Source organism: Bombina bombina, chromosome 6 (assembly GCF_027579735.1).
Source record: "Bombina bombina isolate aBomBom1 chromosome 6, aBomBom1.pri, whole genome shotgun sequence".
NCBI lineage: Eukaryota > Metazoa > Chordata > Amphibia > Anura > Bombinatoridae > Bombina > Bombina bombina.
Window position 1 is genome coordinate 430,547,868 of NC_069504.1, and position 27,552 is coordinate 430,575,419.

At 41.8% G+C, this 27,552-nt stretch overlaps 1 protein-coding gene across 1 annotated transcript in view; it reads right to left on the reverse strand.

Annotated features, from left to right (window-relative positions):
* The window catches only part of RAD50 (RAD50 double strand break repair protein), a 917,823-nt gene that overhangs the window by 89,985 nt on the left and 800,286 nt on the right, over positions 1-27,552 (reverse strand). The window contains exon 20 of the mRNA XM_053719284.1: positions 20,652-20,876. Within this exon, the coding sequence (XP_053575259.1) occupies positions 20,652-20,876 (225 nt within the window). The remainder of the gene's footprint in view (positions 1-20,651; positions 20,877-27,552) is intronic.

The window sequence follows — 27,552 nt, forward strand, 5'->3', positions numbered from 1 at the left end:
TAAGATTCTGGCCAATAGAATTAATAAGTATCTGCCCACATTGATTAATCCGGACCAAGTGGGTTTTGTCCCTGGGAGGGAGGCGAGGGACAACACCTTAAAGGTACTGCAATTAATGAACTATGTCCAGCAACACAAAATCCCGTCAATCTTTGTGTCGACAGACGCAGAGAAAGCCTTTGACAGGGTACATTGGCCTTTTCTAAAAGCGGTTCTACATAAAATGAAATTTAGCAACTCCATTATCTCCCAAATCTTCACACTATATGAATTCCCAACAGCGCGTGTCAAAGTAAACGGTCTACTATCCGATAGGTTCTACATTCACAATGGCACGAGACAAGGCTGCCCCCTCTCACCAATTCTCTTTGCCATAACCATAGAGGTACTGGCGCAGAAAATAAGAGAGGACACGTTGATATCAGGGGTCTCTATAAGCTTGAATGAACACAAGCTCGCACTCTACGCAGACAATGTCCTACTTACATTGACGAAAACGGAAACCTCCATGCCCAGGGCCCTGAAGGTGTTTGGTGACTATGGACGGGTATCAAATTTTCATCTTAACACAACTAAGTCTGAACTATTAAATATTACATATGACCCCGACTCTTTATTTGAGATACTTCAAGACTGCCCACTTCGCACACAACAGACAACAATGAGATATTTAGGCATACACTTATCACCAGACCCACAGGTACTATTTCAAGCCAACTACAAAGCACTAGAACACAACCTGGTGTCAGATCTTTCTAGTTGGAAAAAGAAGACAATTTCATGGGTAGGGAGAATTAACGTTGTCAAAATGAACGTAGTCCCAAGGATATTATATCTACTCCAGACTACCCCAATTCCACTGCCAACAAATTACCTACATAAACTACAAAGTATACTGGAACATTACATCTGGGGAAACATTAGGCCAAGGATAGCAAAGAGAACCCTATACCTCCCAAGAGACAGAGGAGGTCTGGGAGTTCCAAACATTCCCACTTACAAAAAATCCACCATATTACAGAGACTATTAGACTGGTGCCATAACGACCCCAACAAGAAGTGGGTACAACTGGACTGTGATATCCTTAATACAAGAAATGCAGGTCTTCAGGCGTGGGCCCCAGAGAAACACAGATCCAAAGCCACATCCACATACCCATTACTAATAGATTTTTATTCACACTGGGATAAAATCCAACGCACCTCCACAAATATTTCTTCCATCCATGCACCATTAACCCCATTGTACCAGAACCCTGAAATACCTTGGAACTACAAACCAAGGGACATAGAACCAGGGTCTTCCTTCGGTGACATGACGATCTCCTCCCTCTTGGAAGGAGGCAAACTCGCACCATTAGCAGACATTCAAGAGACAGCACTGGGGACACATCTGAATTGGTTAGCACACTCACAGATCAATCACTTTCTTGCAACACACCACTCCAGGGGTTCATTTACAAGACAGAAAACGGTCTTTGAAACCCTGTGCACCCGAGTTACCCCTACGTCTCATGCCATCTCATTGACATATAAATTATTAATATTGGAGGATGCCAATACACTCCCCACATATGTGAGGGCATGGGAAAAAGAACTACAAGTGGAGATAGAGAATACAGAGTGGCACACCGCGTTCCAAATTACCAAGAAAGCCTCAGTTTCTGTACGAGTACAAGAGGTAAGCTATAAATTTATATCAAGATGGTACCTTACACCTAGTAGGTTGCATTGCATATATAAGACAGCTTCGGGGAGGTGCTGGAGAGACTGCGGTGAAGAGGGCACACCAACACACATTTGGTGGTCCTGCCCCAAACTCGACATGTACTGGGTAGGTGTCTTCCTCCAGATTACACACATAATAGGGAAACCGTTACAAAACAGCCCAAAGACGATCCTATTTCTATCACTACCTAAACTAGAGACTAAGCAGAGCAAGGCTTTACTCCTAATTATGTTGAATAGTGCCAAAATGCTCATTCCAAAATATTGGAAAACAAAGACGATACCATCCATAGAGGACTGGGAAAATCAAGGTACCACCACATACAGCATGGCACAGCAGACATACATGACCTAATGTTGCAACAATGGGAGCAGCGCGACACCGACCACTGACATTAGACAACGCAGACACACTACACCTCAGGACAAAAGACGTGATTACTTACATAACATATCTACCTACTGGCTAAGTAGGGATAAGACACAAAAACGCGTAGAACACAATGACAGAACCGGGAAACAAGGGACAACAAACTGTGCAGAATCAATTGCATGTAAAAATCCTTCCACGGGTGAACCTATGACCCTTTTCCTTTTAATGGTGTTACACAGAGGTCACACACTGTTTCATCTTTTACATGAAACTTTATATTTGTTTAAATACAAGCTAGTATCTTTACCAAGTATTATCGATTATGTTTGCCAGGCTGTAAGGCCTATATGGACTCAGACTCTATAATGGAACTGCGAAACTTAGCAGTATCTACAACAATGGCACAAGCTGCCAAGGACAACACTGAGAAGTTGGAAGGGGGGAAAAAAAAAAAAAAAAGTAAAGACTGGAAAACATATATGTGAAAACTTTACATGTTGTATACAAAGCTTGAGTTTTTCAATAAAATATATTTAAAAAAAAAAAAAAAAAAAAAAAAAAAATTAAATGAAGTCCGCAAAACTGCCTTATCCTGATGGAAAATCAGAAAAGGAATTTTACAAGAAAGAGCAAATAATTCAGAAACTTTTCTAGCAGAAGAGATAGCCAAAAGGAACAACACTTTCCAAGAAAGTAGTTTAATATCCAAAGAATGCATAGGCTCAAAAGGAGGAGCCTGCAAAGCCTTCAAAACCAAATAAAGACTCCAAGGAGGAGAGATTGATTTAATGACAGGCTTGATGCGGACCAAAGCCTGCACAAAACAGTGAATATCAGGAAGCTTAGCAATCTTTCTGTGAAATAAAACACAACGAGCAGAAATTTGTCCCTTCAAGGAACTTGCAGACAAACCTTTATCCAAACCATCCTGAAGGAACTGTAAAATTCTAGGAATTCTAAAATAATGCCAGGAGAATTTATGAGAAGAATCCCATGAAATATAAGGCTTCCAAACTCGATAATAAATCTTCCTAGAAACAGATTTACGTTCCTGTAACATAGTATTAATCACTGAGTCAGAGAAACCTCTATGCGTTCAATTTCCATACCTTCAAATTTAACGATTTGAGATCCTGATGGAAAAATCGGTCCTTGAGACAAAAGGTCTGGTCTTTAAGGAAGTGGCCAAGGTTGGCAACTGGACATCTGGACAAGATCCGCATACCAGAACCTGTTAGGCCATGCTGGTGCTACCTAAAACACAAATGATTGTTCCATGATGATCTTGGAGATCACTCTTGGAAGAATAACTAGAGGCGGGGAGATATAAGCAGGTTGGTAAAACCAAGGAACTGCTAAGGCATCCACTAACTCTGAGGATCCCTGGACCTGGACAAGTACCTGGGAAGTTTCTTGTTTAGATGGCAAGCCATCAAATCTACTTCTGGATGACCCGACATCTGAACAATCTGAAAAAACACATCTGGATGGAGAGACCACTCCCCCAGATGTAAAGTCTGATGGCTGAGATAATCCGCTTCCCAACTGTCTACACCTGGGATATGTACCGCAGAAATTAGACAAGAGCTGGATTCCGCCCAAGAAAGTATCCGAGTTACTTCTTTCATAGCTAGGGGACTGTGAGTCCCACCCTGATGATTGCCATATGCCACAGATGTGATATTGTCTGTTTGAAAACAAATGAATGGTTCTCTATTCAACAAAGGCCAAACCTGAAGAGCCCTGAAAAAAGCACGGAGTTCTAAAATATTGATTGATAATCTCGCTCTTGAGGTTTCCAAACTACTTGTGCTGTCAGAGATCCCCAGACAGCTCCCCAACCTGAAAGACTTGCATCTGTTGTGATTACAGTCCAGGTTGGACGAACAAAAGAGGCCCCTTGAACAATATGATGGTGGTCTAACCACCAAGTCAGAGAGAGTCGAACATTGGGATTTAAGGATATTAACTGTGATATCTTTGTATAATCCCTGCACCATTGTTTCAGCATCCAAAGCTGGAGAGGTCTCATATGAAAACGAGCAAAGGGGATTGCGTCCGATGCTGCAGTCATGAGACCTATAACTTCCATGCACATAGCCACTGAAGGGAATGATTGAGACTGAAGGTTCCGACAAGCTGAAACCAATTTTATTTGTCTCTTGTCTGTTATAGACATGGACACTGAATCTATCTGGAAACCTAAAAAGGTGACCTTTGTCTGAGGAATCAAGGAACTTTTTGGTAAATTGATCCTCCAACCATGTCTTTGAGAGAAAACACTAGTTGATTTGTGTGAGATTCGGCAGAATGTAAAGACTGAGCTAGTACCAAGATATCATCCAAATAAGGAAAAACCGCAATACCCTGTTCTCTGATTACAGAGAGTAGGGCACCAAGAACCTTTGAAAAAATTATTGGAGCTGTCGCTAGGCCAAATGGAAGAGTGACAAATTGGTAATGCTTGTCTAGAAAAGAGAATCTCAGAAACCAATAGTGATCTGGATGAATCGGAATATGAAGATATGCATCCTGTAAGTCTATCGTGGACATATAATGACCTTGCTGAACAAAAAGGCAGACTAGTCCTTAGTCACCATTTTGAAAGTTGGCACTCTTACAAAACGATTAAAAATTTTCAGATCCAAAACTGGCCTGAATTAATTTTCTTTCTTTGGGACAATGAATAGATTTGAATAAAACCCCAGACCCTGTTCCTGAAACGGAACTGGTATGATTACCCATAAAAAGCTCTAGATCTAAAACACACTTCAGGAAAACCTGAGCATTCACTGGATTTGCTGGAACGCATGAGAGAAAAAATCTTCTCACAGGAGGTCTTCCTCTGAATCCTATTCGATACCCTTGAGAGACAATACTCTTAATCCAATGATTTTGGACAGAATCTGCCCAAATATTTTTGAAAATTTTTAAAATGCCCCCACCAGCTGAGCTGGAATGAGGGCTCCACCTTCATGCAGACTTGGGGGCTGGCTTTGGTTTCTTAAAAGGCTTGGATTTATTCCAACTTGAAGGTTTTCAATTGGAACCAGATTCTTTGGGGGAAGGATTTGGTTGCTGTTCCTTATTCTGTTGAAAAGAATGAAAACGATAAGAAGCTTTAGATTTACCCTTAGATCTTTTATCCTGAGGTAAAAAAAACTCCCTTCCCCCCAGTGACAGTTGAAATAATTGAATCCAACTGAGAACCAAATAAATTGTTACCTTGGAAAAAAAAGAGATAGTAATCTAGACTTAGATACCATGTCAGCATTCCAATACTTGAGCCACAAAGCTCTTCTAGCTAAAATAGCTAAAGACATAGATTGAACATCAATTTTGATGATATCAAAAATAGCATCACAGATAAAATGATTAGCATGTTGAAGCAAGCAAACAATGCTAGACAAATCAGGATCTGTTTCCTGTTGCTCTAAGCTTTCCAATCAGAAAGTTGATGCAGCTGCAACATTAGCCATAGAAATGGCAGGCCTGAGAAAATAGCCAGAATATAAGTACGCTTTCCTTAGATAAGATTCAAGTTTCCTATCTAAAAGATCCTTAAAAGAAGTATTATCTTCCATAGGGATAGTAGTACATTTGGCAAGAGTAGAAATAGCCCCATCAACTTTGGGAATTTTCCCCCAAAACTCCAATCTGACTGCTGGCAAAGGATACACCTTTTTAAACCTAGAAGAAGGAATAAAAGAAGTACCAGGCCTATTCCATTCCTTTGAAATCATATCAGAAATAGCATCAGGAACTGGAGTAACCACAGGAGGTTTATAAACAGAATTTAAACGTTTACTATTTGAAGTATCAAGAGGACTAGTTTCCTCAATATCCAAAGTAATCAACACCTCTTAACAACGAACGAATATACTCCATCTTAAAGAGACAAGTAGATTTGTCAGTGTCAATATCTGAGGTAGGATCTTCTGAATCAGATAGATCCTCATCAGAGGAGGATAATTCAGTATATTGTTGGTCATTTGAAATTTCATCAACTTTATTAGAAGTTTTAAAAGACCTTTTACGTTTATTAGAAAGGCGGAATAGCAGACAAAGCCTTCTGAATCGCATCAGCAATAAAATCTTTTATATTCTCAGGGATATCATGTACATTAGATGTTGAAGGAACAACAGGCATTGTACTAGTACTGATGGATACATTCTCTGCATTAAAACTGTTACATACTACAGCTGGAGATATAATCTCCGCTAACTTACAACAGATACAATGTCTTTAGTAGAACTGTTATCAGGCAGCAGGGATCTAACAGTAGTTTCTGAGACAGGATCAGATTGAGACATCTTGCAAATATAAGATAAAAAACAACATATAAAGCAAAATTATCAATTTCCTTATATGGCAGTTTCAGGAATGGGAAAAAAATGCAAACAGCATAGCCCTCTGAGCATAGAAAAAGGCAAGAGGCATATCGGAAGTGGGATTTAAATAATGAAATTATTTGGTGCCAAGTATGACGCGCAATGCAAAATGATTTTTTTTGGCGCCAACAACATCCGGCGCCAAAAAAAACGCACATCAGGCCAGATGCAACATTGTGCAAGGAGACCTGGCGTCAACTAAGACTCCAGAAATTACGAATTTGTGTCACCGAATGTACCTTCACGCCAAAAAATTCTTGCGGCAAGAATGACGCAATAAATATCAGCATTTTGCGGCCTCGCAAGCCTAATTTTGCCCGCAAAAATTAATGAAAAAACAGTCAATTTTGAAGAAAACACTATACCCCAGGTAAGAAAAAATAACTTCCTAAATATGTTTTCCCAATTTTGAAACTGATAGTCTGCAAAAGGAAATATACATAAACTTGACTCATGGCAAATATAAGTACAATACATATATTTAGAACTTTACATTAATACATAAAGTGCCAAACTATAGATGAGAGTGTCTTAAGTAATGAAAACATACTTACCGAAAGACACCCATCCACATATAGCAGATAGCCAAACCAGTACTGAAACAATTATCAGTAGAGGTAATGGAATATGAGAGTATATCGTCAATCTGAAAAGGGAGGTAGGAGATGAATCTCTACGACCGATAACAGAGAACCTATGAAAAAGATTTCCCACAAGGAAAACCATAGAATTCAATAGGTGATACTCCCTTCACATCCCTCTGACATTCACTGTACTCTGAGAGGAATCAGGCTTCAAAATGCTGAGAAGCGCATATCACAGAAGAAAATCAAGCACAAACTTACTTCACCACCTCCATAGGGAGGCAAAGTTTGTAAAACTGAATTGTGGGTGTGGTGAGGGGTGTATTTATAGGCATTTTGAGGTTTGAGAAACTTTGCCCCTCTTGGTAGGATTGTATATCCCATATGTCACTAGATCATGGACTCTTGCCAATTACATGAAAGAAAAATATATATGTTATATGTACTCCTGTAGATATGGTTAAGATACAATGTTATATTGAATAAAACAGTCTAGTGATGGCCTCAAAAATATAATAAAACAATTTATTGATCAATTAATGGGTATATACCCAAATGGATAAAACAATCTTATATGTTTATATTAAACATATACTAGGGAGACTGCAGCTTCTAGCCTGCTCTCTTTCCTGCTTGTCTCTCCCATGCCACAGCCCTGCCCCCCGCCTACCAGCACAGCACAGGTTACTCCCTTTGTTAACTTTCTTTCTACAGCCACTGCCCTGCCTCCCAGCACCTATTTAATGGAGGTTGCTGCTGCCTTACTCTGAGACTGCAGCTTCTTCTAGCCTGCTCTCCTTCCTGCTTGTCTCTCCCATGCCACAGCCACTGCCCTGCCCCCAGCCTACCAGCACAGCACAGGTAACTCCCTTTGTTAACTTTCTTTCTACAGCCACTGCCCTGCCCCCCCTCCGCCCAGCACCTATTTAATGGAGGTTGCTGCGCGTCGGGTGCGGCGTCCAGCGCCACTAACCCTGGCTCCTACAACCACCGCCACTACGACACCAGCACCCTCCTCCATCTCAACACCGGTAGATCATCTGCCTGCCACCACGCATGCCCGACGAACACCATAGGACCCTTCACCTGCCGCAACTGCGCCTTCTCCTCCCTCCGAACCACTAACCTGACAGTCACCTCACGCGCCTTCTCCTCCCTCCGAACCACTAACCTGCCAATCACTTCACGCAAAAACAACCGCCACCACCTCAACTGCATCCTCCTCAACACCCGCTCCGTCCGCAAGCATGCCGTCAAAATCTGGAACCTGCTCAACTCCACCTCCCCAGATGTTGCCTTTCTCACCGAAACCTGGCTGAACCCCACATCAATGCCTGACATCGCCATCCCCGACGGATACTCCCACAAGGACCACAGCAACCGACCAGGACGAGGCATCGCCATCGTCCACAAACACTCCCTCCACGTCACAACCAGCTCCGACTACCACTCACCAGGCTTGGAACACCTACACTTCAAGATCCAGGTCAGTCCCAACACCACCCTCATCTACAGACCTCCCAGACCTCATCCTACCTTCTGCGACTCCATCACTGACCTCATCGCACCCCACGCCCTCCCCTCAACAGACTACATCCTCCTCGGTGACCTCAACTTCCACCTAGACAACCCCAATGACCACAACACCGCCAACCTCTAAGAAAACCTTGGAACCATCGGACTAAAGCAACCCGTCAACTCCCCAACCCACTTAGCCTGACACACACTCTACCCTATCTTCTCTGCAGGCAACTACATCTCAGTCAACCACATCACCGAACTCCATTGGATCAACCACCATTGCATACACTTTTCCTTCAACAAACCCACCACACACCTCCGGCAGCACCACCCACCCTGCAGAAACTGGAACAACATCACCGAAGACCAACTGCACTCCACCTTGAACAAGTGCCCCCCAGCTACCTCCACAGATGCCAACTCCTCCGCCTGTAACCTCCACCACTGGCTCACAGACTGCGCCAACACCCTCGCCCCTCTCAAGAAACCGTACAACTGCCAACCCACCAACAAGGCTAGTTGGTTCACCCCTGCCCTCCAGGACTCCAAACGCCACTGCAGGCGATTGGAAAGGACCTGGAGATCCAGCAAGACCCACTCAAATAAAACAGCCTACAAAGAAGCCATCACTACCCACCACCACCTTATCAAAACCACCAAGAAGACAGCCATCCAAGATAGAATTAATGCCAACGTCCACAACAGCAAGGAGCTATTCACAGTCATCAAGGAATTCTCCAATCCCAACAGCGACAACAACGACATCCCGCCCTCCCAGGACCTCTGCGATAACCTCGCAATGTACTTCCACCGGAAGATGAAAGCTTTGCACCCCAGAACTCACCCACCACCGCCTACCTACCAACTCCCACCGATACCTCACCCAAATACACCACTGCCTACCCCCCACGGACCATCTGGAGCCCCCTCACCACAGAGTACACCATCAGAATCATGAGATCGATCCACTGCGGAGCACCCTCAGACCCATGCCCGCATCACATTTTCAACAAAGCAGGTGACACCATCGCCCCCGAGCTCTGCAGCACCATCAACTGCTCCATCGAAAACCGGCACCTTCCCGGATGATCGGAAGCACGCAGAATTAAAACCCCTACTGAAAAAACCCACGGCTGACCCCAATGATCCAAAGAACTACCACCCAATCTCTTTGCTCCCCTTTGCGGCCAAAGTCATCGAGAAGTCCATCAACGCGCAACTCGTTGACTACATCAAAGCCAACCACACCCTGGACCAGTGTTCCCTCTAAGGCCAGTTTTGTATGTGGTCCAGAAGTGAACCAGTTAATAAGAGAACCATAGCTTGCAATCTGCATTGTGCAGTATTTGCTAATTGCCGGGTGTGGTTACCTAATTAACTGTTTTACTGCTGGGCTGCACACAAAACTGGCCTTAGAGGGAACACTGCCCTGGACCCCTCCCAATCCGGCTTCAGGAGCAACCACAGCACCGAGACCGCCCTCCTCGCTGCCACAGACGACATCCTCGCCCTACTCGACCGAGGAGAGACCGCCGCCCTCATTCTCCTAGACCTCTCAGTAGCATTCGACACTGTCTCCCACTTCACCCTCCGCAACCGCCACACGATGCCGGCATACGCGACAAAGCCCTGGAATGGATCACCTCCTTCCTCACCAGCAGAACCCAGAAAGTTAGACTCCCACCCTTCACCTCCAAGCCCACAGAAATCAGCTGCGGTGTACCCCAAGGCTCTTCACTGAGCCCCACCCTATTCAACATCTACATGGCCCCTCTCACTTCCATCGCCGGACGACACGACCTCAACATAGTCTCCTACGCCGACGACACCCAGCTAATCATCTCACTCACCAGTGACCCCACCACCGCTAAGAGAAACCTCCAGGAAGGGCTGACAGCAGTCGCCACCTGGATGAGCTACAACTGCCTAAAGCTGAATGCATACAAGACCGAAGTCCACCTCCTCGGTCCCACCACATCCGCTTGGAATAACTCCTGGTGGCTCACAGCCCTCGGACACCCTCCAACCCCCACCGACCATGCACGAAATTTAGGCGTCATCCTGGACTCATCGCTCTCCATGGACCGGCAAATCAACACCTTCTCTAATGCATGCTTCCACACACTTCACCTGCTGCAAAAGATCTTTAAATGGATCCCAACCGAGACCAGGAAGACTGTCACTCATTCCTTCGTCAGCAGCCGACTGGACTATGGTAACGCACTCTACGCCGGCACCACCATCAAGCTCCAAAAGAGACTACAGCGCATCCAGAATGCTTCAGCCAGACTAATCCTTAACATCCCTTGTAAATACTACATCACCAAACACCTGCAGAACCTGCACTGGCTCCCCATCAACAAAAGAATAACCGTCAAGCTTCTCACCCACGCATTAAAGGCCCTCCACAACATCTGTCCTGAATACTTGAACCGCCGCATTAACTTCTACACCCCTGCCAGACAACTTCAATCGGCCGACCAAGCCCTCGCAGTCATCCCCCGCATCAGGTAAACTACAGCGGGAGGCAGATCCTTCTCTCACCTGGCAGCCAAGACTTGGAACACCCTCCTGCTGCACTTCAGACAAGCTACCGCCCTAACTAACTTCAGAAAGGACCTCAAGACCTGGCTCTTCGACTGAACTGAAACCCTTAGCGCCTTGAGACACTTACGGGTGAATAGCCGCGCTTTACAAGAACCCAATAGATAGATAGGCTAAAGATAAACTAGGTAAGCCAAAATACATAATAAGCCAATTATGGGCTAAAATTCCGTCCGTTCTAAAATATGGTTGGTAAATATGCGCTATAATCCTACAGTGAGAATTATACAGATACAAATGTATATTAACCCCTTAATGACCGAGGACGTGCAGGGTACGTCCTCAAAAAAAAGGCAGTTAATGCCTGAGAACGTACCCTGCACGTCCTCGGTTTGGAAAGCAGTTGGAAGCGATCCTGCTCGCTTCCAGCTGCTTTCCGGTTATTGCAGTGATGCCTCGATATCGAGGCATCCTGCAATAACCATTTGTAGCCATCCGGTGCAGAGAGAGCCACTCTGTGGCCCTCTCTGCACCGGACATTAACGGCTACGTTCGTTGGTGGGTGGGAGCCGGTGTGGGAGGTGGGTGGCGGCCATCGATGGCCTTTGTGATGCGGAGGGGGGCGGGATCGGGGGCGGGGACGACCGGGGGGATGCGCACGGACGCGCGCGCGTGCACGGGGAGGGAGCGGGTGGGAACCACTACGCTACAGAAAATGTTTTTGTGAGAAGTGGGGATCAAAGGGGTTAATATGGTTATTTTGGTGATCGGTTTGGCTGGTGGGGTATTGGACTGTGGGGGGGAAGCTACACTACAGAAACTAATAGTTAAACATTAAAAAAAAAACATTTTTATTTGCAAACTGGGTACTGGCAGACAGCTGCCAGTACCCAAGATGGCCCCAATAAGGCAGAGGGGGAGGGTTAGGGAGCTATTTTGGGGGGATCAGGGAGGTTGGGGGCTAAGGGGGGACCCTACATAGCAGCATATGTAAATATGCTTAAAATTTTTTTTTTTTTTTTATACCTTTTATTTTAGTACTGGCAGACTTTCTGCCAGTACTTAAGATGGCGGGGACAATTGTGGGGTGGGGGAGGGAAGAGTGCTGTTTGGGAGGGATCAGGGGGTGGGATGTGTCAGGTGGGAGTCTGATCTCTACACTAAAGCTAAAATTAACCCTGCAAGCTCCCTACAAACTACCTAATTAACTCCTTCACTGCTGGCCATAATACACATGTGATGCGCAGCAGCATTTAGCGGCCTTATAATTACCAAAAAGCAACGCCAAAGCCATATATGTCTGCTATTTATGAACAAAGGGGATCCCAGAGAAGCATTTAAAACCATTTGTGCCATAATTGCACAAGCTGTTTGTAAATAATTTTAGTGAAAAACCTAAAGTTTGAAAAAGTGAACAATTTTTTTTATTTGATTGCTTTTGGCGGTGAAATGGTGGCATGAAATATACCAAAATGGGCCTAGATCAATACTTGGGGTTGTCTACTACACTACACTAGAGCTAAAATTAACCCTAGAAGCTCCCTACATGCTCCCTAATTAACCCATTCACTGCTGGGCATAATACACGGTTGGTGCGCAGTGGCATTTAGCAGCCTTCTAATTACCAAAAAGCAAAGCCAAAGCCATATATGTCTGCTATTTATGAACAAAGGGGATCCCAGAGAAGCATTTACAACCATTTATTCCATAATTTCATGAGTTGTTTGTAAATAATTTCAGTGAGAAACCTAAAGTTTGTGAAAAAATTTGTGAAAAAGTAAAATAATTTTTTTATTTGATCGCATTCGGCGGTGAAATGGTGCCATGAAATATACCAAAATGGGCCTAGATCAATACTTTGGGATGTCTTCTAAAAAAAAATATATACATGTCAATGGATATTCAGAGATTCCTGAAAGATATTAGTATCCCAATGTAACTAGCGCTAATTTTGAAAAAAAGTGGTTTGGAAATGGCAAAGTGCTACTTGTACTTATAGCCCTATAACTTGCAAAAAAAGTAAAGAACATGTAAACATTGGGTATTTCTAAACTCAGGACAAAATTTAGAAACTAATTAGCATGGGTGTTTTTTGGTGGTTGTAGATGTGTAACAGATTTTGGGGGTCAAAGTTAGAAAAAGTGTGTTTTTTTCCATTTTTTCCTCATATTTTATAATATTTTTTATAGTAAATTATAAGATATGATGAAAATAATGGTATATTTTGAAAGTCCATTTAATGGCGAGAAAAACGGTATATAATATGTGTGGGTACAGTAAATGAGTAAGAGGAAAATTACAGCTAAACACAAACACCGCAAAAATGTAAAAATAGCCTTGGTCCCAAACGGACAGAAAATGGAAAAGTGCTGTGGTCATTAAGGGGTTAAAACAAAATTACCTTCTAGTTGACATGAATATAATTATAACAAATCTAATTGTAGCGGCCACCGAATATATATAATTCATTAGAGATGCGTGAAACTTTGAATTGTGAATATGACGATAAAGTTTAAATTTTGTATCAATAGTGTATTTCTTTAAAACAAACTTGCATTGATGTGTATTCTTAAATACATTATTTTCGTTTTCCGTTGTATTGTGTTACAATAGTGTTTATCAAGCTTCCAAGGTGTAGGTGGATATTCACACTGTATTTTATGTGTCTTCAGCCGTAAGGCCAAGATAGTACCTTAATTTTGTGGTGAACTTGAATTTTAATAAAATGAAATAAAGATCAAATTAATAATAAGAAGGTAACAATGTATCATGAGAAACATGTTATAGTGGCACTGAAAGAGTTAAGAGATAGAAGGCGTGAATGAACATGAATCTTGAGAACGGCTGCTAGCCGAAACGCGTAGAACCTTATAAACACATTGAAGGATTACAGATCATACAGAGGAGGCAAAGACCCGGTTAACAGAGGTCATACATGGAAACCACCTCGGCTTGCTTGAAAACCAAAGAAACATCTTGGAGCAGAACTGCTATCAGAACAAAAAGCAAAGCCGCAAAAGAAGTAAGCAGGTGAAGTAACCAACACCCGGTAAATGGAGCACATACAGACCACACTCCATTGGGGAGACTGCACAAACGATACTTCACCGGGGATACAGGAGGTTCACCCACAACTGCTAACACCATTATCTTTACAGTGCACTGTGAACAAGGACGACTAAGACACCACAAAATTAAGGTACTATCTTGGCCGTATGGCTCAAGACACACATAAAATACAGTGTGAATATCCACCTACACCTTGGAAGCTTGATAAACACTATTGTAACACAATAAACGGAAAACGAAAATAATGTATTTAAGAATACACATCAATGCAGGTTTGTTGCTATGTATTGATACAAAATTGAAACTTTATCATCATAAAAAACAAACAGCCATCAAGCACAGCTTTAAGGTGCAAATAGCTGAAACAGATAAAAAAACTGCAATCACCCGCTCATTAGACAGCTAAACTACCCATCAGGCTATTTCCAAGTCTCCGATAAGAGAAAAACAAAAAACCCTGAAAGGGCAAGTGTAAGTCTCAAAACCGGATGGACTAAACCACACAAAACCCATCTAAGAGATTCAGTCAGAAAACCAAGACAAGAACATGTCCGAGAAACCGGAGCCGGCTACAAGGTAGTAACCCCTGAGGAACCATAGGGATACCTCATACGGAGAACCTGTACCCCAGGAGATGCAACCACAGCCACATTCAAAGGTCCTTGGACACTGGATGTTCGCTAAGCATCCCATAGACAGAAAGCATATCTCCTAGAGGCTCGAGGGACAGCACCCCAGAGTTAGAGCTTAAAAACTAGATAATCCATTTTGAGAAGATAAAATAGTCTGCAAACAATCCCTTCAGGATCAACTCTCGGAAACCCCCACAGCTCAAGGAATTAACAATGGACAAGCCTCATAATTTCTGGCGAGCGACAGATAAAACTGAGACATTTTAAGTAAGGGCAGCTCCAGAAAAAACAACAGAGAAAAACGCATTCTCCAGAGCCCCAAAACATGGGAGCAGACGAGAAGCAGTAGGAGAAAGAAAAAGGCCGTAAATGCCCGAACTAATGACCTCCCACCAGCCCCAAGAAGGGGAAAAAAGAAGCCTAAGACACCTCGACCCCTTAAAGGGATAGTATACACTCATTTTCATATAACTGCATGTAATAGACACTACTATAAAGAATAAGATGCAAAGATACTGATATAAAAATCCAGTATAAACTGTTTGAAAACTTACTTAGAAGCTCTTAGTTTAGCTCTGTTGAAAAGGTATTTGGAAAGCCCACTGCAAGTGGTAAATAAGACACTCCCCCTCCCCCTTCTTTTGCATATGCAAAGTTTTTGAAAGAGTGAATAACAGAATGTTAGAAACAGTGATAGTCTAACTGTTTCTAGTTCTCTTTTCAAACAGTTTGCGGTTTTGTTTTACTTGATTGTAAAACACTCCTCTGCTGCTTAAAAATTCGACAAACAGTTGTGTCAATCTAAAGTTTTAGTCTGAAGTTTATATTTGTAACACTCAGTATGTGGATTTTATTTAAAATGTAGGAAACAATTATTGATTCTTTTTTTAATCCGATTAGTCGATTAATCGAAAAAATAATCTGCCGATTAATCGATTATAAAAATAATCGTTAGTTGCAGCCCTAATGAACGTTCATGCTTTTTGCGCTCGTTGGGTTAGCACGCCAACGAAAACAGTTTACTTTCAACTCATAATACGAGCGCAACCAGACAAGTGCAAAAAAGCTTACTTCTAGCGCAGGCAACGCTTGATCAAGAACATTAATTAGCGCTTATTTTCTGTCAGCGTTCATTGAATACAAAATGTTACTCCTTTGTTTCATTACCAGCATCAAGCTTGCAAATACATATTCTGAAGAGTTTCATTTGATTCAAGCTTTAAAAAAAATAAAATAAAAATAATATTTTTACTTCTTTATTTTTTTTAAATAAAGTACAAAAAAGTTTTATGTAGAGAAGAGTCTTACATTATATTATTGGAATATTATTGCAGGATGGCAGGGTTAATAATGTACTAAATAAATGTTGTTTAAAAAAAAAGACTCCAAAATTGGCATCACACTGGGTTATTTTTAACTCACTTACATGATGAGTTGCAAATTATCTGAGAGATCTATTAGCTGAGGTATTTACTTGGCTGATTAAAATGTGATGGTTATCTCAAATTCTTGAAAGTTTCAGTGTAAAATGTAATGGTCAAATTTTGTCACTACTTGAATACCATGAAAAAATAACAAAAATCTTGGAAAAGAAACAAATCTGGCTTTGGAAATTTGGTTTACTAACTTTCTGTATGTGTCATTCTTTATACAATTTTTATTTATTTTTCTCGAAAATTCTAACCAGAGGAAACTCCCCGTAGTTAAAGTAATGTTTTAACCCTTATACTGCCAAGTCATTTCACACCATTGTGCTAAATTATATTTTCATTTTTTTCACTCGAATTTAAATATTTTTAGTATTTTTTTTATCATCTATCTATACAAATCCCTAAATCCAGAATTACAAAATCCAAACATTCTCAAATCCAAAATTTTTAATTCCTATTTTTATAAAAATATAATTATCAAAAATTCCTATTTTTTCCTGCCCCTCAGTTACTATCTTCTCTGCCTGTGTGTTTTTTTTTTTTTTAAATAAATGCAAATAATAGTCTACACTTACCCCCCCCCCCTCCTCAAATATTACCGTTTTGATTACAGTATTGTACTATTTTTATGATGGTACTATGTAATCAAAAGTATTAAAAACTATATAAAACTACTTTTAGGATGTATATGTATAAGCTGTACTATGACATGTAAATATTGCTTAAATGACATAAGATGGTGTTTACATTTGATTCCAACCTCTCTCCAAACTGTCCCTTTGTAAAGATGCAAATATTCCCAAATCAAAATCTTTCCCGGTCCCAAGCAGTTTGTATAAAGGGTTTTCTACCTGTATATATATATATATATATATATATATATATATATATATAATAAAGGGAAAAAAACAGAGCATACTAGCAAGCAACAACTCATACATTACTTAACTAAAGAATGATCATGGTATTTTTTATGTATTGATGTATATTGACTTTGTAATATATTTTGTGATTTTAGATATCTGTGCGCTTGTGATCTTTTCTCATTGAATTAGCTAATCTAAATACCCTGATCATTCTTTAATTAAGTAATGTATGAGCCGTTACTGGCTAGGATGCTCTGTTTTTTCACCATTTCCTTGTACCTAGTGATAAAGGTAGTTATTACTCATGTTATAATCAGTGGGGGTTTCTTGAGCTGGTGTTTTGTAATATTTATATATTAGACCATCAATTGGTATTTTGTAATATATATAGCACCTTTCAGATGGCTTAGGTTAAAGGGACAGTCTAGTCAAAAAAATGTCATGATTCAGATAGGGCATGTAATTTTAAACAACTTTCAAATTTACTTGTATCAATCAATTTTACTTTGTTCTCTTGGTATTCTTAGTTGAATTTTAAACCTAGATAGGCTCATATACTAATTTCTTAGCCCTTGAAGGTCACCTCTTATCTGAATGCATTTTGACATGTTTTCACAACTAGAGGGTGTTAGTTCATATGTGCCATATAGATAACATTGTCTTCACACCTGTGAAGTTACCTAGTAGTCAGCACCGATTGGCTAAAATGCAAGTCTGTCAAAAGAACTGAAATAAGGGTGCAGTCTGCTGAGGCTTAGAAACAAGATGATCACAGAAGTAAAAAGGATATTAGGTTATGCAAAACAGAGAAATAGGTAATAAAGGGATTAGTGTAGACTGTCCCTTTAATGACTGCTTCATTGTTAGTTGATGTATAACACAAGATGTATAGTTAGAGGGACATGTAACACAATTTTTTTCTTTAATGATTCAGGTATAGCATGCAATTTTAAAGGACTTTCTAATTTACTTCTATTATCACATTTTCTTTGTTCTTTGTAGCTGAAATAGCAGATTTTTGGCCTTTTAAAATACAAGAACTCGGCCCTTGCTGATAACATATGGGGAAATGATATAACATGGCATAACTGAATATAAGATGTGGAAGCATTATGTTGAATCATACAACCTGAACCAATACCAACTTAAAGAGGTTGTTACCTGAAGATAATGTATTTAGTTGCAGCAGCTTCGACCTTTTAGCAACCAAGTAGCCAGCATTAGCTATGGGCTGAAATGATAAACTAGACCATGATTCTGTGGGGGTGTTAGGGGCCCATTTATCAAAGGGCTTGCGGACCTGATCCGACACTGCGGATCAGGTCCGCAAGACCTCGCTAAATGCGGAGAGCAATACGCTCTCCGCATTTAACATTGCACCAGCAGCTCACAAGAGCTGCTGGTGCAACGCCGCCCCCTGCTGACTCGCGGCCAATCGGCCGCCAGCAGGGAGCTGTCAATCAACCCGATCGCATTCGATCGGGTTGATTTCCGGCGATTCCTTTCCGCCTGCTCAGAGCAGACGGACAGGGTTATGAAGCAGCGGTCTTTAGACCGCTGCTTCATAAGTTGTGTTTCTGGCGAGTCTGAAGACTCGCCAGAAACACGGCCCTTCAAGCTCCATACGGAGCTTGATAAATGGGCCTGTATGAATCACTTTTAGATCCAAGGAAACCATAAAAGTTGCATAGTGGACAATTGATTGAAATCCCTACGGCAATTAACTGTTACCTAAAGGGCGACAAGGCTTTGTTTAATTTGAGGAATATGTTGTGTGTAGTACGCTTTTTAAGGCACTGGCTTTAAAACCTGTCCTCGGGCCTCCCTAACAGGCCAGATTTTTAGGATTGGGTGAGAGCAGGTAAAATAACCATGTTTACTAATCAGCTGATTATTTCCCCTGCGCACTAGCTCAGATATCCTCAAAATATGGCCGGTTAGGGAGGCCTGAGAAAAGGTTTGAAAAAAAGTGCTTTAGGAGATAGCGACTCCTATGGTTAATTACATACGAGATTGCTATTTTTTTGGCAATCATCTACCAATCACAGGTGTAAAAGACACCCCACAGGAGGGAGCTCACTTCTGTCCAACATGAATGTCTCATGCACCATTGTGTTTAATAAGGGTGATATGGGTTCTAAAAGAGTTCCCAATCCCATTATCAAACACTTCCCTAGTACCTATATAAATAGATAAGCTTTTTAACCCCTTGAGTGCTTATGACCGCTCTGAGCTGTCCCAGAGTTTCCCACTCAGGTGCTAACGATGGCTCAGAGCCATCGCTAGCACTCTCCCCACCTTGAGGGAGATCTGGGGGCTCCCACCCGCTCCTACCCGGAGATCAGGCCTGTATAGTGACAGGCATCGACGTGGCTTCACATTTTGCGTGGTGACTTCACGCGCAATGACGTGATGACATCACCGCGCAACTTTTAAAAAATACAATGACAAGTATAGGGAAAGGGGGCATGCTGCTTAGAAGCCTGTATATCAGACATATATGCAGCTACAGACCCCCAAGACCCACCGTTGGAAAGGTAATCGCCTAACCTTTCCAACGGTATAAGTCTGGGGATCTGAAAAAAAAAATAATAAAAAAGTAAATTTTTTTTTTTAATAAACCCCCTCAAATCAGCTTAGCACCCAAGTGGGAAAGTGCTTAGCACTCAAAAGGTTAATAGTCCATGGGCAGGTGATCACTGTTTCTCAGAGTGATTACCACTGGAAAGATAAGTGACCCCTGACTGAAAAGAGAGGGTTATTTTCTTTAAACTAGTGAGACTGCGGTTTTCACCTATATCTTTGTGGGTCATCCAACCCTTCATTTGAAAAGGCAGACTCCCCCTTTTTCAAAGTCCTATGGAATCCAGCAGAGGCGGAAGTGTAGGCTGTTTAAGAGCCTCACCTCATCACTGCACCATTAACACTGAGGAAGTTAACTCACCTCTGGCATTTACTCATTGCATTTGACATCATCACTGAAACAGCTTAAGGGATATTGTGAATGAGGAAGAAACTATGGTAATATTTTATATAATGCTAAAAATGTATAAACTATAAGCTAGCTATAGAAATGTACATCCTTTTAATAATAATAATAGTAGTAGTATGGTAAATTTGAAGCATACCTTCACCTGAAGAGTGTTACATATACATACTGTAGATATATATATATATATACACACACACACACACACACACACACACGTATTTTAGAGGTGAGCATCAGCTTGGTGTCTCTACTTTCACACACTCTTACCATCAGTCACTGCTACAGAATACATATAAAGTTTGTGAAATACAGTGTTCTTTTACAGTCTCAGTATAATGGTGTCTGATAGACAATGCCTTATTAGTACACTATAGCCTTTGATTCCCTTTGTAGCCAATGGAGTTGTGTATTTTTAATCTATATTTCTCCAATAATAAGTGACTAATATATGGTTGTAATTAATAGTATTGCAATCACTGTACACATCATTGCCAACTGGTATCATGCCAACAATACTTACTGATCCAGGGTTTTATAATAAATATCTAAATCTTTATTTGCAAGTTCAGTAGTTCTCATAACAATCATCATGTCTCTGTATTTCTCTTCAGCATCCTTATACTGTGGCTCACGCAGTTCTTTTTTGAAACGTATAATCTCCTCCTCAAATCCATTCTGCCTTCCAAGTGCCAGGCTATGATTTCTCTTCAGAGTCTCAATCTTATCTTCCAACTCTTGGTACTCACTGAAAGTTACAAGAGAATTTATTGTGCACTGTCTATGAATATCCCATTTATAACAATGTGTGTGCACTGTTTCTGTAGTGTGGTGCGTGTGCAGCATTTGCGTTTAGTCTGACTTCTACTGATATACACTGATGCTACAGGTATGAGCTCACTGATGCAACTACTCACTATCTTCCAGGTTATAGTGCCATACAGACCAATATATGGGACTACATAAAATCTCTGAGCTGGTACAATGTTACACTAATGTATTTAAATGGTGCTCTTGGTTGCAAAAATTGCATAACTCATCATAAACAGTCACAATAATGGTTTCAAACTGAAATAAGCACAAGAAAAATACTAGCCCTGAGCAGGATGGGTCATCAAAGTGTTTTACTTTGAGTGTGAATGTGGATTTGTCAATAGATATTAAAGGGACAGGAAACCCCAAAAATTTATTTCATGATTTGGATAGAGCATAAAATTTCAAACAACTTTCCAATTTACTTCAATTATCAAATTTGCTTAATTTTCTTGTTGTCTATTGCTGAAGGAACATCATTGCACTACTGGCATCTAGATGAACACATCTAGTTAGCCAATCACAAGAGACAAATGTGTGCAGGCACCAAACAGCAGCTAGCTCCCACTAGTGTAAGATATGTGCGTATTCATTTTCAACAAAGGATACCAAGAGAACAAGGCACATTTGAAAATAAAAGTGCATTTTAAAGTGTCTCAAAATTGCATGCTCTATCTGAATCATGCAAGTTTAATTTTGACTTTCCTATCCTTTTAATTTGGTTTTTATTCACATTTTAATAAAGCCATATAAGTTTTGTTGGGCCAGTGTCACAGTTGGACATAATAAAGGCTAGGGAGGGAACACAACTTCTACCTAAGAAAAGGGAAGTACAGACTGTCGTACCATTCCACCAAAAGCCGTTTGGACAGAATCAAACACATTAAACTGGAAGGATTTAGTGAAACTATGTGCTGCTTCACATAACTATTTAATGCAGCTTTGTAGTGACATGGCCAGGGATTTCTAAAGCAAACAATTTGGAAATTCAAACAGTATCCATAGATACCTATTACACTTGTACTAGCTCAAATTCTCATCCTACTTATCCCACAATTGCAAATAATCAGCAAGAATACGAAGTGGGAGGGCGCCAGTTAAGTGAAAACAAGAGACAAGAAAGTGGTTACTGGCTAAATGCGTGTTAGGCCTCTATGAATCACTTAGGACGTTTACTTTTATTTGTATTTAAGTACAGGAGTATATTTGCAGCTTAATCTAAAGTGAGACTTTAAGATGACTAAGGGGTAGACTGTCCCTTTAATTGCCTTGCCGAAAAATTAAAAAACAACAACATAGAATGTCCATGTGTCTTTAAGGAACATGAAACCTAAAATCTTCCTTTTGTGAATCAGATGGAGCATACAATTTTAATCAACTCTCACATTTTTATCTATTAAAATTGTGCTTCATTCTTGTCATCCCTTTGTTAAAGGTTAATTAAAAGGGACATGAAACCCAAAATCCCCCCACCCATGATTCAGAAAAAAAAACCATAATTTATGCTTACCTGATAAATTTATTTCTCTTGTAGTGTGTTCAGTCCACGGGTCATCCATTACTTATGGGATATATTCTCCTCCCCAACAGGAAGTTGCAAGAGGATCACCCAAGCAGAGCTGCTATATAGCTCCTCCCCTCACATGTCATATCCAGTCATTCGACCGAAACAAGACGAGAAAGGAGAAACTATAAGGTGCAGTGGTGACTGGAGTTATAATTTTAAAATTTAGAACCTGCCTTAAAAAGACAGGGCGGGCCGTGGACTGAACACACTACAAGAGAAATAAATTTATCAGGTAAGCATAAATTATGTTTTCTCTTGTTAAGTGTGTTCAGTCCACGGGTCATCCATTACTTATGGGATACCCATACCAAAGCTAAGTACACGGATGAAGGGAGGGACAAGGCAGGAACATTAAACAGAAGGAACCACTGCCTGTAGAACCTTTCTCCAAAAACCAGCCTCCGAAGAAGCGAAAGTGTCAAATTTGTAAAATTTGGAAAAAGTATGAAGTGAAGACCAAGTTGCAGCCTTGCAAATCTGTTCAACAGAGGCCTCATTCTTAAAGGCCCAGGTGGAAGCCACAGCTCTAGTGGAATGAGCTGTAATTCTTTCAGGAGGCTGCTATCCAGCAGTCTCATAGGCTAAGCGTATTATGCTACGAAGACAAAAAGAGAGAGAGGTAGCCGAAGCCTTTTGACCTCTCCTCTGTCCCGAGTAAACGACAAACAGAGAAGAAGTTTGTCGAAAATCTTTAGTTGCCTGTAAGTAGAACTTCAGAGCACGGACCATATCTAGATTATGCAAAAGACGTTCCTTCTTTGAAGAAGGATTAGGACATAAGGATGGAACAACAATCTCTTGATTGATATTCTTGTTAGAAACAACCTTAGGTAAAAACCCAGGTTTAGTACGCAGGACTACCTTGTCTGAATGAAAGATCAGATAAGGAGAATCACAATGTAAGGCAGATAACTCAGAGACTCTACGAGCCGAGGAAATAGCCATCAAAAACAGAACCTTCCAAGATAAAAGCTTAATATCAATGGAATGAAGGGGTTCAAACGGAACACCCTGGAGAACTTTAAGAACCAAGTTTAAGCTCCACGGAGGAGCAACAGCTTTAAACACATGCTTAATCCTAGTCAAAGCCTGACAAAAAGCCTGGACGTCTGGATTCTCTGCCAGACGCTTGTGTAAAAGAATAGACAGAGCAGAAATCTGTCCCTTTAGTGAACTAGCGGATAAGCCCTTTTCTAAACCCTCTTGTAGAAATGACAATATCCTAGGAATCCTAACCTTACTCCATGAGTAACTCTTGGATTCACACCAATATAAATATTTACGCCATATCTTGTGGTAAATTTTTCTGGTAACAGGTTTCCGAGCCTGTATTAATGTATCAATAACCGAATCCGAAAACCCACGCTTTGATAGAATCAAGCGTTCAATTTCCAAGCAGTCAGCCTCAGAGAAATTAGGTTTGGACGGTTGAAAGGACCCTGAATTAGAAGGTCCTGCCTCAGGGGTAGAGACCATGGTGGACAGGACGACATGTCCACTAGGTCTGCATACCAGGTCCTGCGTGGCCACGCAGGCGCTATCAGAATCACCGATGCTCTCTCCTGTTTGATCCTGGCAATCAGTCGAGGAAGCAACGGAAAAGGTGGAAACACATAAGCTATGTTGAAAACCCAAGGGGCTGCTAGTGCATCTACCAGCACCGCTCCCGGGTCCCTGGACCTGGATCCGTAACAAGGAAGCTTGGCGTTCTGGCGAGATGCCATGAGATCCAGATCCGGTTTGTCCCAACGAAGAATTAGTTGGGCAAATACCTCCGGGTGAAGTTCCCACTCCCCCGGATGAAAAGTCTGGCGACTTAAAAAATCCGCCTCCCAGTTCTTCACGCCTGGGATGTAGATCGCTGACAGGTGGCAAGAGTGAGACTCTGCCCAGCGAATTATCTTCGAGACTTCCAACATCGGTAGGGAATTCCTGGTTCCCCCTTGATGATTGATGTAAGCCACAGTCGTGATGTTGTCCGACTGAAATCTGATGAACCTCAGTGTTGCCAACTGAGGCCAAGCTAGAAGAGCATTGAATATTGCCCTTAATTCTAGAATGTTTATTGGGAGGAGTTTCTCCTCCTGAGTCCACGACCCCTGAGCCTTCAGGGAGTTCCAGACTGCTCCCCAGCCTAGTAGGCTGGCATCTGTTGTTACAATCGTCCAATCTGGTCTGCGAAAGGACATTCCTTTGGACAGATGAACCCGTGATAACCACCAGAGAAGAGAATCTCTGGTCTCCTAGTCCAGATTTAGCAAAGGGGACAGATCTGAGTAATCCCCGTTCCATTGACTTAGCATGCATAGTTGCAGCGGTCTGAGATGTAGGCGCGCAAATGGCACTATGTCCATCGCCGCGACCATTAAGCCGATCACTTCCATGCACTGAGCTACTGATGGGCTTGGAATGGAGTGAAGGACACGGCAAGCATTGAGAAGTTTTGATAGCCTGGACTCTGTCAGGTAAATCTTCATCTCTACAGAATCTATAAGAGTCCCTAGAAAAGGGACCCTTGTGAGTGGTAACAGAGAACTCTTTCCACGTTCACTTTCCACCCATGCGACCTCAGAAATGCTAGAACTATCTCTGTATGAGACTTTGCATTTTGAAAACTTGACGCTTGTATCAGAATGTCGTCTAGGTACGGAGCCACCGCTATGCCTCGTGGTCTTAGTACCGCCAGAAGAGAGCCCAGAACCTTTGTAAAAATTCTCGGGGCCGTAGCCAACCCGAAGGGAAGGGCTACAAACTGGTAATGCCTGTCTAGAAAGGCAAATCTTAGGTATCGATAATGATCTTTGCGAATCGGAATGTGAAGGTAGGCATCCTTTAAATCCACTGTGGTCATATATTGACCCTCTTGGATCATGGGTAGGATGGTTCGAATGGTTTCCATCTTGAACGATGGAACCCTTAGAAATTTGTTTAAGATTTTTAAATCTAAGATTGGTCTGAAGGTTCCCTCTCTCTTGGGAACCACAAACAGATTTGAATAAAACCCTTGCCCCTGTTCCGTCCGCGGAACTGGGTGGATCACTCCCATCACTAAGAGGTCTTGTACACATTGTAGAAATGCCTCTTTCTTTACTAGGTTTGTTGATAACCATGACAGATGAAACCTCCCTTGTGGAGGAGAAGTCTTGAAATCCAGAAGGTATCCCTGAGATATAATCTCCAGCGTCCAGGGATCCTGTACATCTCTTGCCCAAGCCTGGGCGAAGAGAGAGAGTCTGCCCCCCACTAGATCCGTCTCCGGAAAGGGGGCCCTGACTTCATGCTGTCTTAGGGGCGGAAGTAGGCTTTCTGGCCTGCTTGCCCTTGTTCCATGACTGGTTGCTTTTCCAACCCTGACTGTAACGAGCAGTAGTTCCTTCCTGTTTTGGAGCGGAGGAAATTGATGCTGCTCCTGCCTTGAAATTACGAAAGGCACGAAAATTAGACTGTTTGGCCTTTGATTTGGCCCTGTCCTGAGGAAGGGTGTGGCCCTTACCTCCAGTAATGTCAGCAATAATTTCCTTCAAGTCGGGCCCGAATAAGGTCTGCCCTTTGAAAGGAATGTTTAACAATTTAGACTTAGAAGTTACATCTGCTGACCAGGATTTAAGCCAGAGAGCTCTGCGCGCCTGTATGGCGAATCCGGAATTTTTAGCCGTAAGTTTGGTTAAATGCACTACGGCATCCGAAACAAACGCATTAGCCAGCTTAAGGGCTCTAATCTTGCTCAGAGACTCATCCAATGGTGCTGTGCGAATCGTCTCTTCCAGAGACTCAAACCAGAATGCCGCTGCAGCAGTGACAGGCGCAATGCATGCAAGAGGCTGTAATATAAAACCTTGTTGAATAAACATTTTCTTAAGATAACCCTCTAATTTTTTATCCATTGGATCTGAGAAAGCACAGCTATCCTCCACCGGGATAGTGGTACGCTTGGCTAAAGTAGAAACTGCTCCCTCCACCTTAGGGACCGTCTGTCATAAGTCTCTTGTGGTGGCGTCTATAGGGAACATTTTTCTAAATATCGGAGGAGGGGAAAAAGGCACACCGGGTCTATCCCACTCCTTACTAATAATCTCTGTAAGCCTCTTTGGTATAGGAAAAACGTCAGTACACACCGGCACCGCGTAGTATTTATCCAGCCTACATAATTTCTCTGGGATTGCCACCGTGTCACAATCATTCAGAGCCGCTAACACCTCCCCTAGCAACACGCGGAGGTTCTCAAGCTTAAATTTAAAATTTGAAATTTCTGAATCCGGTCTCCCCGAATCAGAACCGTCACCCACAGAATGAAGCTCTCCATCCTCATGTTCTGCAAATTGTGACGCAGTATCAGACATGGCTCTCGTGTCATCGGCGCGCTCTGTCCTTAACCCAGAACTGTCGCGCTTGCCTCTTAACTCTGGCATATTGTATAACACTTCTTTCATAACATTAGCCATATCATGTAAAGTGATATGTAAGGGCCTTGATGTACTTGGCGCCTCAATCTCACGCACCTCCTGAGCGGGAGACGAAGGTACTGACACGTGAGGAGAGTTAGACGGCATAACTGCCCCCTCGTTGTCTGGTGATAATTTTTTAAGCGGTACAGATTGATTTTTCAAAGTAACATCAATACAATTGGTACACATATTTCTATTGGGCTCCACAACGGCTTTTAAACATAATGAACAAGCAGATTCCTCTGTATCAGACATGTTTAAACAGACTAGCAATGAAGCTAGCAAGCTTGGAAAATACTTTCAATAAGTTTGCAAGCAATATAAAAAATGCTGCAGCGCTTTTTTAAAAACACAGATGAATAACTAAAGAATAATTCAGTTATAGACAACAATTCTTTAAATGTACTAAATAGCAGAGGATTGCACCCATTAGCAACCGGATGATTAACCCCTCAGTACCCAAAAAAACGGATATCAAATTAATATAAAACGTTTTTATCACAGTCTAACACACTGTCACAGGTCTGCTGTGACTGATTACCTCCCTCAAAAAAACAAATTTTGAAGACCCCTGAGCTCTCTAGAGACGTCCTGGATCA